The sequence below is a fragment of the Emydura macquarii genome, unplaced genomic scaffold, assembly GCF_026122565.2.
Source record: "Emydura macquarii macquarii isolate MOO-44397 ecotype Brisbane River unplaced genomic scaffold, CSIRO-AGI_Emac_v2 contig_3506, whole genome shotgun sequence".
Taxonomy (NCBI): Eukaryota; Metazoa; Chordata; order Testudines; family Chelidae; genus Emydura; species Emydura macquarii.
Window position 1 is genome coordinate 5938948 of NW_027133643.1, and position 13237 is coordinate 5952184.

The window sequence follows — 13237 nt, forward strand, 5'->3', positions numbered from 1 at the left end:
GGTGCAATAAAAATCGTCTTGGGAGTACGGGGTGGAGTAGCAGACTTAAAAAGAGAGACTAGCACTTAGCAGATAGCAAGAAGGTACCAAGCGCTGGTCTCCTAGTGTGTAGCTGTGAACTCCAGTTCTCCAGCTCCAGGTAACCCCTCCAGCCACCGGGATTTCTTTAGGGCAGTGGTTCTCAAACTTCATTGCACCATGACCCCCTTCTGACAACAAAAATTACTACATGACCCTCCCCCCCACGCTCACCGTGTGGGGTTGAAGCTGCAGACCAAACCCCCCACTCCGGGCTTAGACTTTAGCTTCAGCCCTTGGCAGCAGGGCGCGGGCCCCAGTGAGTCGAACGGCGGCCCTGGCTTTAGGGCAGAGGTTCTCAGCCGGGATGTACGTACTCCTGGGGGCACGCAGAGTTCTTCCACGGTGTACATCAACTCCTCTAGATAGTTGTCTAGTTTTACAGCCGGCTACATAAACAGCACTAGCGAATTCAGTACAAACTCAAATTTCACCCAGGCAATGACTTGTTTATAGAGCTCTAAATACCACACGCTGAGCTGCAAGTACAATATTTATATGCCAATCGATGTATTTTATAACGCTATGGTAAAAATGAGAACGCAAGCCATTTTTCAGCAGTAGCGGGCTGGGACACTTTTTTTTTTTTTTTTTTTTTTTGGTGTGTGTCTTTAGGCCTGATTTTCTAAGCCCGTCGTTTTTAAGTGAGGTGACGCTTGGAATACGCGTTACTCCTGAACGGAGGCACAGTAATCTGGAAGGCCGGAGAACCGCTGCTTTAGGGTAAACTCAGACCCAGCTGATGTAGTGATCCCACTAGCTGCAGCTCTGCCAAGCGAAGTGTAATCCAAGGTCGCGCTTGGCAGAGCCAGCTGAAAAAATGTTCTACGTCGTCTGTGGGGAAAGTGCCAGATGAAATGGAAAATGTTCAGTGTTTGCCAAAGTGGGGGTTGCCCTCCCCCCAAGATGAAAGTAGAACTGGCAATAATGTCCCGTGCCGGTCTTCCCCCCCCCCCCCCCATTTTTGGTTTTTCCCACTAGATCCACTTTCACTTGGGACAAAAAGCCATTTTCCATTTGAAAACGGTTTCACTGAAGAAATGTTGTCCAGCTGGAATACATGGGGTGGGCCCCATGTTGTCCAGCTGGAATACATGGGGTGGGCCCCATGTTGTCCAGCTGGAATACATGGGGTGGGCCCCATGTTGTCCAGCTGGAATACATGGCGTGGGCCCCATGTTGTCCAGCTGGAATACATGGCGTGGGCCCCATGTTGTCCAGCTGGAATACTAGGCGGAACTGCCCCCTTCCCAGTTCTCTGACGCCAATTCAGCAAAACAGTTCCATTGAAACCATGGCGTGGGCCCCACCCAATAATCTTGTGGAAGACTTCATCTTAAGGCACCCTCCTTCCCCACAGACCGCATCGATTGATTACCCTGCCCATAAAAGGGGGCGAGTCCTTTACATGAAAGGGTTTTCAACTTATTGGGGGATAGGCGAGCTGGGGTGCGGTTGCAGTGAGATGGGGAGGGAAATCCTGGCAAACCGCCCTCATGGGAATTGCCCAGAAATAGAAGAAGTGAGGTCCCAGGCGGATTAGCATGCCGGAGGATCCTAGGCCAATGAAACTCTTTGCTCTAGGATTGAGATTCTGATGCCAGTAGAGTTCTTCTATGTGGTCTGGGTGGCGGGTCTGTGGTAGGTTCTTATGAAGTGGTCTGCAGAAGGAAAGGATTGAAGAACCCCTCTTAGAAAATGCATCTAGGCCAAAATGGTGCCATTGCCTCCCTGCGTGTCTGAGAGACAGATGTCACTGTACTATTGCTGTGGGTTAGCTGTCTGCAGTGTCCAGCTGTAGGTGCTGTCGCAGCAGCTGTCATGCTTCCTTATCAAACGATGTTTTAAATGAATTGAATTGAAAAAATTGAATGGGCGTTTGGATTTTAAATAAAATGTCGGCGAGAGCTTGATACGTGATGCTGTGCAGCTGGTTTTCTGGTTTGGGGATTGCACTTCCAAGAAAGTTTTACAGGGAGAATGGTCCCTTGGTTAGGGCACTGCCTAGGACTTGGGATCCCCAGGTTCAATTCCCTGTTCTGACACAGACTTTCTGTATGGCCTTCGGCAAGTAATTTACTCTCTCTGTGCTTCAGTTCTTCATCTGTAAAAATGGGGATAACAGTAATTCCCTACCTCCTAGGGGTATTGTGAGGATAAATACACCAAGTTTATGAAGCTCTTTGAGATCTGCTGATGAAAAGCACTATATGAGAGGTAGGTATTAGTATTTATAGAAGCCACTCTCTTGGAGATCTTCTAGCCACAGGAGATAACACGACCGTTTCCAATGTATAGCTCGCATGTCTTTAAAATACAAACAACCCAGAAATTGCTTATAGGGTAAATACACATCCTAGCAATAGACAAGAATGTGAGGACTTGAGGACAAACTGATAATCTTTAAACATATGATCTAATTTGTAGCATCTGTTTAGTAGAAGGTACAATTGGTTTAACTGTTACAATGTATATTGTCTGACTGACTTGGGGGAAAATCAGCTAAGAAAACTGCTCCATTAATCTGATCAGTTAGTGTCTAGGGACCAGTATGCTTGTGTGACTGGAAAGATCACACAGGTTATCTGTGTGCTGGTTGACGTTAAACACACACAGCCTTTGATTAAGGGAAGTACAATGGTCATCTTCATGTAACCTTCAGTGACCCTCAACATAGATATAGTCTCTGGTGTCCTACACATACTGGACAACATGGATCCGCAGAGTCCCATGCAGAGACTCAGGTTACTTATGTCTGTCTGAAGTCTGCAACTAGAGTTGCAAGAACAGAAAAAGCCCAGTTATTTGGTGCCCTGATTGTATGAAGGTAACTGATGTGGTTTGTTCTCCTTTTTAGCTGAGAGACATGCTGGCTGCCCCTGCGTCACGGCTTCTGTGGATGATATCTATTTTGAGCACACGATTAGGTAAATGCCTTGCTTTCCTCTCTTGCCGGCTTGGAAAAAAGTTTCCTCTTCTGCATGCAGCAAATATTGAAGACCTGGAGTCTGTACACAATGTTAATTATCCCGTCTGTTCTGGACAAATAAACCACACCCCATCAGCCCAATCCAGTTAATGAATGAAAGGGAGGGGATCTAAGACACACTGGCTCTGAACCCAAAATCTGACCTGCACTATACCTATGTCAAGGGCTAGATTCCTCCTGGGACCTGACAATGCACAGTGTAATGTTACTTATCTAATAATATTGATGTTTAGTTCATTTTGGAGGCTCTGGCTTGGTTATCCTCCTGTTTTTTCCTCATAACCCAGCTCCTCTTTCTTGTTCAAGCAACCCCTTTTGATTTAGGGTACATCTGCACTGCCGAAGAAAATCCCAACAACTGCGGCAGTGAGTCTTAGAACCGGCTCTGCTGAGTTGAGCTCATGCTGTGTGGCTAAAAATAGCAATGTGGATGTTCCCACTTGGGTTGGAGCCCAGGCTCTGAGACCCATCCTCCTTGCGGGATTGCAGAGCCCCGGCTCCAGCCTGAGCGGGAATGTTGAACATGAATATTTTTAGCCTCCTAGCTTGAGCCCAAATCAGCTGACCCGGTTTTGAGACTTGCTGCCAGGGCGAGGGCTTTTTGTTTTGTGTTTTGCAGCATAGTCATAGTGCTTATAGCCCTGAAGAAAAGTCTCTATAAATACCTCTGTAGCGCCTTTTTATTCAAGGTTCTCCAGTTTCTTTACAACCATTAACTAAACCTGACAACACCCCAGGAAGAGTAAGTAAGAAGATATTGGGATCATTGCTTCATCAGCCGGTGAAATGCAGCTGTCTCTGGTGTGGAACACTGAAGCTGTTTAATGGCATGCAGTAATGTAACATTATAGTGCAGTGGTTCCCAATCTTTTTGGCTTGAGGGCCACAGTTATAATTTTTACAGCCCTTCAGGACCACCAGCTTCTGCCAGCAGCCCCTTCCCACTGCAGTCAGATGGAAGGAGTCCTCACTGGTCTCCCGTCCCCCTGGCTGCAGCAGGGATACCACACATGTCCTGTAGCCCCATGCGCTTCACCTGGGTCCCTAGGCAGTGGCTCCCTTCTGTAGATCATTGCTCCCCTCCTTCTGGCTCCAGCAGGGCCCCCAGCACCCATGGACCCAGGTGGAGCGCTTTGGCGTGCTCCCTGCTACAGCCAGGGGGAGCGGAGCACTGATCTCCTGTCCCCTTAGCTGCAGCAAGGAGCCTGCACTCGTCTTGTAGTCCCACAGCAATGTGCTCCGCCTGGGTCCTTAGGCAGCAGATCCCTTCTGCAGCCAGTGGGAGGGGAGCGGTGGGCCACTTTGAAAGATTCCGCAGGCCCCTTTTGGCCCCCAGGCCATGGGTGGGAGCCACTGTTCTAGTGTATAGCCAGAAGTGAAGAAATACTTTTGATTCTAAAATCCTTGCTGTCTCCAGAAGCTTTGTTGAATGAAATACTGTCCTGCACTGCATGTGGATTTATTCATAATCTTACAGTGAGAGAGTTGGTACCCCTTGCGTGTGGTTCTGTAAAGCACTGAATGTATAACTTCAGCTCCAGTGACGTTTCTGAGCGTTGAGTGCAAGCAAGCCAAGATGCCATTTCCTTGGAAATGTTTCTAATGCTGCATTTAATGCTACCTGTGATTTGCAGGTACTGCATTATTAAAGAGAACATACAATCTGGGAGGTCAGGCCAACATTTATCCCTCAGTAGATTTGAGATATGTGGGTACAAGATATCGTCTCAATATCCTTGAGCCCCCTTAAAATTTCAAGTCAGTGAGTTCACTGCGTATCTTTCTTCTGACTTCCATGGCATCACTAGACTATTGTAGTTGTTATAACTAAGGCGGTCAGACGCTACTTTAGGTGCACAGAATGGTATTTACCATTACAGATAGTTTGTTACACTGACCCAGTTACCCATATAAACAAACTAGGGAAATACAACCTAGATGTATAAGGCGGGTGCATAACTGGCTGGAAAACCATTCCCAGAGAGTAGTTACCCGGAGTTCACAGTCAAGCTGGAAGGACAAACTGAGTGGGGTCCCACAGGGATCAGTCCTGGGTCCGGCTCTGTTCAATATCTTCATCAATGATTTAGATAATAGCATAGAGAGTACACTTATAAAGTTTGCAGATGATACCGAGTTGGGAGGGGTTGCAAGTGCTTTGGAGGATAGAATTAAAATTCAGAATGCTCTGGACAAACTGGAGAAATGGTCTGAAGTAAATATTATTAAACTCAATAAGGACAAATGCACAGTACTTCACTTAGGAAGGAACAATCAATTGCACAATATAAAATGGAAAATGACTGCCTAAAAACGAGTACTGCAGAAAGGGATCTGGGGTCATAGTGAATCACGAACTAAAGATGAGTCAACAGTGCAACACTGTTGCAAAAAAAGCAGACCACATTCTGGGATGTATTAGCAGGAGTGCTGTAAGCAAGACACAAGAAGTAATTCCTCCGCTTTACTCTGCACTGATTAAGCTTAAACTGGAGCATTGTGTCCAGTTCTGCATGCCACGTTTCAGGAAAGATGTGGACAAATTGGAGAAAGTCCAGAGAAGAGCAACGCAAACGATTAAAGGCCTAGAGAACATGACCTATGAGTGAAGATGGAAAACATTGGGTTTGTTTAGTTTGGAGAAGAGAAGACTGAGGGGGGACATGCCAGTTTTCAAGTACATAAAAGGTTGTTAGAAGGAGGCGGGAGAAAAATTGTTGTTCTTAACCTCTGAGGACAGGACAAGAAGCAATGGGGTTAAATTGCAGTAAGGGAGGTTTAGGCTGGACATTAGGAAAAACTTCCTAACTGTCAGGATAGTTGAGCACTGGAATAAATTGTCTAGGGAGACTGTGGAATCTCCGTCATTGGTGATTTTTAAGAGCAAGTTAGACAAATACCTGTCAGGGATGGTCTAAATATTACTTAGTCCGACCTTGAGTGCAGGGGACTTGATTAGAAAAATCTCTTGAGGTCCCTTCCAGTTCTGGGATTCTATAACCCATCCTTATGGCTGTAAATGCCCTGCTGCTCCTGAAAGCAGTGGCTACATCCAGCAGTCCTGCACCTTCTGTCCTGTCAGACCTCCGCCGTAAATCCTTATGATACATTAACTGCTAATGGACAGTCTCTTGATGGGCAAACTGATTCAGATAGAGCTGACCTGAACCTTGATCCAAACCTCAGGCCAAACCCTATTGGAGACTTATTTTGATTAATTTCATTTATAATGTACCCCATTTTGGGGGGCATGTCTCTGTACCTCTGATTCTTGACCCAGTCAGAGTCCCCAGGAAGGCAGAGGATAGATGGTACCCGTACCTCCAATCTGACAGGAAGTAGAAGGTGTGGCATCAGAAATTTCACACCAGTCTGTTCTCTGGAGACGGCAAGCTCCGCTGCTGAGCCTTGAGATGAACTTTCAATCACCTGTTTGGATGTCTTTCCAAACCAAACCTTGAAATCTTTTTTTTTTTAAAGCGTGTCTCAATAGTAACCCGCAGTGGCTGGAGCAGGATCTCCAGCAGCAAAACTTAGTGAAGTAGTAATGAGCTAGATCAAACCCGTCTCTTCCATTAGAAAGAGATCCAAAAGGGAAGCTAGTTCAATAATGCAGTGGTATGAGATTAATTACAGGCGGACCAGATGAAAAATCCTTTTGGCAAAACCTTTTCAGTGTTACAAAGCCCCAGACAGAACATAAACATGTCATACATTCAACTGTGCTTTTGTTGCTTTGTCAGTATATAAAATATAGACAAATGACCTCTAGATAGCTCAGGCAGTGGGATTAGCTGTGGAGCCTTCACCCTTGGGCAATAGTTCAAATCTTTCCTAGCTGATAGTGATAAAAGTTACCACTTTGGCTACTGACAGGTGGCCTATGTGAAATGAATGGAGTATCCTGGTCCATTTCCTAGGCCATTCTTGTTTGAGTCACAGCAGAGAAATCCAGGATCGACTAGATGAGAAACAGAGCCCTATTGTTCCTACAAGCTGGCTTTGCCTCTGCTCATAATGCTAACTTTTAAGTGGACAAATGGAGGATATCTGTCTTGTGTGTTATTACTTTGACATCTCTCACTCGTCCTCCATTCAGTTTAAAATCTATAGCAAAAGCGAGTGCAAGATAGTAGTCAATAGAAGTAAAAATCAACTTAATAAAGGGATATGCTAATTTGGGAGAAGCATTAAAAAAGAATGATTGGTGTTCTTGGAATCTCCCACTAATCTTTTGCTAATTGTGTTAATGGACCTTGATTTATTTGATGAGATAAAGTGAAAAATGACCAGGTGATTGAGTTTAAAATAATTTCATTTTGAAGACTAATTCCTCTGCACTCTGTCTGTGCTCCAAAGATTGAGAAGCCATCATTTAATGCGCCACCTATTTCTGTTGGTTAGGAATTATACCTGGCCCTTGTTATGTAGACAGCTGGTTAAATAGAATGCCATGGGAATGTGCAGTCTTCCGAATATATATTATCGCTTGGTCTGGGGCTTCTTAAAGTAACTAAATGAAGCCTCTGGATTCAACCACTTATTGTTAAATTAGCTTTAAAAATCCAACTCCTTCTTGCCATGTCCCACAAACATTCATCAGGCATTTGTTTCATCTTGCTTGAATATTTCCTTTTAGTTTTGTAGTTTACCGGTGCTGAAGCTAGGTATCCGTTAGATCTCTCTCTCCCATCCATCACAACTGGGTCCAAGGTAGCTAGATAGATCGCTTCAGCTCCCATCAACCACTGGGAGCAGGCTTCAAGCTCAAACCTGGTTTAAACCTGTCAGCCCCGGTGGCTGATGGGAGTTGGCCACCTTTCTCCAGAGCAGCGCTTGGGCTGGTTACTCTGCATGAACCAGGACTGAACAAGTTCCAAACCCAAGAGGGTGGGGAGAGATTCCCCGGCCCTCCTGAAAGGAGTCTTCTGTTTCTATTTGTTTCCAGGCTCAGGCCTTGCATTGCTTGTCAGCTAGGTAGAAAGGCAAAATTCCATCCAATAGAGCAGAGCCAACTAGGAGATCTCCCAATAAGAGTTTCTACAAACGTTCAGGGAAAACCCATTAAGTTTGGACCTATTTGGATTCTATGGTAATCCCGCTGACCTGCCCTTGCTGCTTCTCCACAGAGATTCAGGGAAAAGATCCCTATATGAAAAACTAATTAGCTGAAAATGAGTGAAATCTACAAAAGTTGGCAGTTTTGTTTGGGTGCCCCTTTTGGGAATCTCCCTTGCTGTGCTGCAGTATGAGGATTGTTAGATGCCTGGGGTAGCAAGTGTGTGAGATTTGCCATTTTCCTAGGAGGGTTGGAGTCCAAACGAGATCTTCCAAGTAGAGATCGCATAACTTCCAGGAGGTATTTGGGCTGGAGAGGGGCTGAGAGGTTCTCAGGAACTCACACAGAAACCAGGGATTGAGGTTAATCCTTGGGGCAGGGACCCTCTACTGCTTTGTGTTTGTACAGCGCCAGTCACCTTCTTGATTGGCACTTAAGCATCACTGTAATAAATGGGATTAATAATATCATCATCTAAGGGTCAGAGAAGGATGAGGGGGCCCTTCTGGACCAATAACGAGAGTAACCACTTTGGCAATGGTGCTGTGGAATCAGTGTCTTCTCTGTTGTAGGGCTAGTAGACTCCTGCTGCAAACGGAGAGGGATGGAAATGTTTGGAAGTGATGGTCACAGTTAGTGTGATCCAACGTCGGGCATGCTCCCTGCCTCGGGGTGATGTCTGTTTTGCGTAAATAGTTAGCAGAGGCCACATACATACACGCCCCCCTTGTTCATCGATGGAGCCAGAACTCGGGACCTTCCGTAATAAAGTGTGTGCCTCTCCCATGTGAGATCAAGGCGAGAGTCTGGAAGCCGTATGTAATTAGCAGTCTGCTACAGACCCTGCAGCCAGTCGCTAGGACACCTGATTACATGTGCTATGCCAGGGTGTGTGCAATGCTTGCCAGGACCTGTGGGCCAGCCACATGGATCTTCTCCAAAGATACGTCATGTAAAACATGGTGAAGTGGGAGAGGAACGTGGGTAGCATGGACTGAACTCGAACAATATATAGCTCTTCTGCCTGTAAGCTGTAGCGATCTTTGTCTGTCTGTGGAAGAATTACCTGAAACATAAGGTACTGTTTCAATAAGCTCATCTATATTGATTTTACTGATATCTTAGACCTGCATGGCAGGTTTAAACCCTGCTGATGTCTGCGCTAGAAGGTTCCTGCCTTCAGTCATTGCTACTGCATGAGTGTTGGGATTGCTGATCACACACAGCTCCAGAGAAGTTATGGAAGTCCACTGGGTCAATAATCTGCCCCCTTGGAAAGCTTTGTCTGCTCACAGCTCCAGAAACTTCAGTGCACTCCGAGAGGGCCATGGGCTCACCTGCAGGGAGTAGTTAAGGGAGTCTATGGTAGAGCCTGGAACTGAACCCAGATTTTCTGAGCCCTAGTCCAGAGCTTTCCTCCCAGTGTAGACCACACATGCAAGGACCTGATCCAAAGTCCACTGAAGTCAATGGGCTTTGGATCAGGTCCATAGTTGGTTTCTTTGTTTCCTCTGTGTGTGGTGTGTGTTGTTTCCCCCTCCACACACCCCACAACGAGGGAGAGACGCATTTAAGAAACAGGAAAATGTGATTTGTAAAACCACAGATCTAGGCAATGTATATGTGCGGTTCCTGAAACTATTCCTTTAGCTTTGAAAAAGAGCTGACTAGATTTCAAATTGTCAATGTCCCTTTAAGTGCGTACTGGCATGTGTATAAGAGGGCTTGTCTGAGGAAGAGAACTGAGTGAGTTCATGCACCCTGGCACCAGCCCTTAGCTTTTATAGCACTGGGCTGTATCAGTCGATAAGGTGCAAAAAGCAGAGAGAGAGAACTGATGATTGGGTCTAATGGGGCTAGTGGGACGGACACACTGGCATTAAAACTCAGCGAAGGCTTTTACTTCCCGACTCCAGATCTGTCCGTTCTAATGCAATCTACAGTAAAAATCAACATGAGCAAATGGAAAACGCCTTCTAAAAACACACCCTGTTGGATAAACAGCGAACACTAGGCTAGGCAGGGGGACAATCTGGGGCTGCTTTTTATCATGTAAAGTGGGATCCTTCTACTCGTTTACCACCGCTTCCCAGTCTCCTCCCCCATCTCCCCCCTTTGCCTGTTCTATGCCATTCGCCTATTGCATCTCATCATAAACTTAAAGTGCGAGCTTTCTGGGGCAGGAATTGTAGTCTTGTTCCCCTGTTTGGGGGTCAGGCTCCCATGGTGGTAAGAGCTATACAGAGTTCCCAGTCAGGGTGGCTGCAACAGAAATAATCCACAAATTCAACAAAATGAAAGGCTGTTCCTAAAATGTGATGAGATGAGTTCTGGGCATGATGTCCCATCTCGGTGTATGGTACAACTTCTGTTTTTTTTTACCCATACCGTACTTTTCTTTTGTATCAGACAGATTCAAATAATGCTTCCCTGGCAGCAGAATGGGGAGGACGATGTCTGGTATGAATGTTTGCCACGTGGAAAGTTAAAGCAGTAGATTAGACTTAGTCGCTAGCCTAACTTAGCGGTGGTGTGAAGTAGCAGCATTAACTGGATTGACACGAGCGGTCAGTACCTACTAGCTTTGACATGCATTGGGGCCATTCTCTTAAACTTTGCATATTTCTGTAATTCGAGATTGACTTGGTGTTGGCGTAAAGGTGGTCTCCACTGGAATCGAAAAGAGCTGGCATTCCCAAGGAGGTTCGATTGATTGCGAGAGCCGTGCATGTAAAATGTAGTGTTCGCTGGCCGTTCACTGCTGTGGCTTTTAGAAAACATAACTAACGATGTGCAGCCTCTTCTCTCAGACCAAAGGCTCATGTCTATGAGCAGCTGATTGCCTCCAAACTCTCAGGGAGGCTTTCAAAATCAATGGAAATGAAAGGTGTCCTGCACCTTGTAGGATTTGGCCCCCAATGTACACGGTATCTGAGGTAGATGAGCTTCTTCACTAAGTGACATATAGTATGGCACAGGTCACACCCAGCTGGAAGGGAATTTCAGTGAAACTTTACATTACATCCACTTTCATACTCACAAGTTTGTTGCAGTGACCAGAAACTGGAATCCATGATATTTGTCAGCTTTTTGCAAATTTTTTCCTTTTTAGAGCCAACTGATACTGTGATACTGATCATGTTATGTAACAGTGCCTTGACTTATATAAGAGTGCCTCCTGCTTACAAGTAGCATCCAAGATGACAAACTGCAAAAGATATGAAGGAAGGAAAATACTTCTCTATTTTTGCATATTGTTTTTGTCGCGTGTTTGGTTAGCTTCCTTGTTTCCCCTGTATAGTTGGTCCCTCGTTTTCCATGGGTCTTTCACTAGGGGAGCAGAAACATTTTGAAAAAGAAAATGGGATTGTAAATCCCCAAAAGCTGCTAGAGCTACGTGGGGGCAGGTGTAGCATCTGAAATTACTTTGAATCCAACGTTAAAAAGAAAACTGACTAGATTTCAAGTTGACTGTCTTTTAATCTGCTAATTGCTTGAGGGATGTGCGGGAATCGGTGGTTCCAATTGCTGAGTATAGACTTAGTTAACTGTTTAATTAGGGTTGAATGAAAAGCCTCAATAAAATAGACTTAACAGTCATGCATTTAGGCGAGATAGAAGCTAAAGTTGTGCATTCAGACTTAACGTTCACATATCCTGACTTTCGAGGACTTAACCATGCTGTGTTGCAGTAGCATTAACAGTAATTTCTAGTCCTTTTTTAAAGGAGACGGGAGGGAATGTTCTCAGTTGTATAACACATTAGCTGTCAAAGTCTAGCTGGTGTCTAGCTGTATCATAAATCAATCAGTGCAATTTTCTGAACAGGGATTGGTCTGCTATCTTTAGCTTGGAAGATTGAGGGGAGCAGGGGAGGGCGTGCACGCACACTTTTATAACTAGTTTAAGGCCAGTATGATGGCAGCTCTGCTACAAAAGCTGCTGCATTTGTTACCAATAGAGGAATGTACCTGCAGTGCTGTGAAAGATGCTGCTTGGTTTCCAGCTTGTGTTTTGTGTCTCTAGCAAGGATGTTTGGCATCTTCCACTGATACCTTATTTGTATTTTTTTTTCCAGTGTTGGCCAAGTTGTTAACATCAAAGCCAAAGTAAACCGAGCCTTTAACTCTAGCATGGAGGTTTGTATGCTTTAACCCACTGTCTTGTGGGGCTTCTTATTCTCCAACCTTACTGTGAACCTGCATGTCAGTGCTACTGTGTACCCACTGGTAGCAGATTCTTCTTTCCTTGACTTTGAGTGGTTTTTATCATCCTAGTAATAATCCTAGAAGGTGATTCTATTCTGCTACCCAAACATCCTCGGGTGTGTGAGTGTGAGTGAGTGAGAGATGTCTGGTTTTCATTTTGGTGACCAGATAACTTGCCTTGTGATCTGTTCACTAGGAAACAGCGTCACTTGCCGTGCAGTTGTTGCTCTCACAGTTCCCATTAAATAGTTGAAATTATGAATTTCTAAATCGGGACTAAGCAAACACTTGGATGCTGTGCAGAGCTAGCATACAAATGCGTCTTCCTCTTCCAGATAATTCTTCTTTGGATTTGAATCCTCCGGTTTTCTTCTCATGTGGTGCCTTGTCGGGTTGTTCAAACCTTCTTTCTCTTCCCCCAATAGAGATAGGAAAGATTTGTTTAATTTGAGTCATCATGTTCTGTTCAGTGCCTATTTCTATTGTGATTCCCTCCAGGTTGGCATACAGGTCAGCTATGAAGATCTGTGCAGTGGGAAACAGTGGAATGTGTGCAAGGCCTATGCTACTTTTGTTGCACAAGGCAAAGCTACTGCCAAGGTAGGAACATTTCCTGCAGAAATCAAGCTAATGTAATGTCTACCTGTCAGTTCTCGGCACTTAAAAGAACCTGGTTTTGGGATCTGATCCAGTATCTATTGCAAAGACTTCCAGTGCTTCAAAGGGCACTGGATTAGGCCCATAAAATCAGTTAATAAAAAACCAAGTGAAGATCATTCAGTGTGATACCAGTGATGTCTGGTGGAACTGTAAATCTGACACAATATAATCCTTAGTTGTGTTTTTGTAGCATTTATCCCAATACTTTGGCAGATGTATAATGCATATGAAAACAGTGGGTCA

The 13237-nt window shown here is 45.0% G+C and overlaps 1 protein-coding gene across 4 annotated transcripts in view; it reads left to right on the forward strand.

The window, feature by feature from the left end:
* The window catches only part of ACOT11 (acyl-CoA thioesterase 11), a 100848-nt gene that overhangs the window by 61791 nt on the left and 25820 nt on the right, over positions 1-13237 (forward strand). For all 4 annotated transcript variants that reach the window (XM_067535504.1, XM_067535503.1, XM_067535505.1 and 1 more), the window contains 3 exons: positions 2936-3005; positions 12205-12265; positions 12833-12934. In XM_067535504.1, the coding sequence (XP_067391605.1) occupies positions 2936-3005; positions 12205-12265; positions 12833-12934 (233 nt within the window). The remainder of the gene's footprint in view (positions 1-2935; positions 3006-12204; positions 12266-12832; positions 12935-13237) is intronic.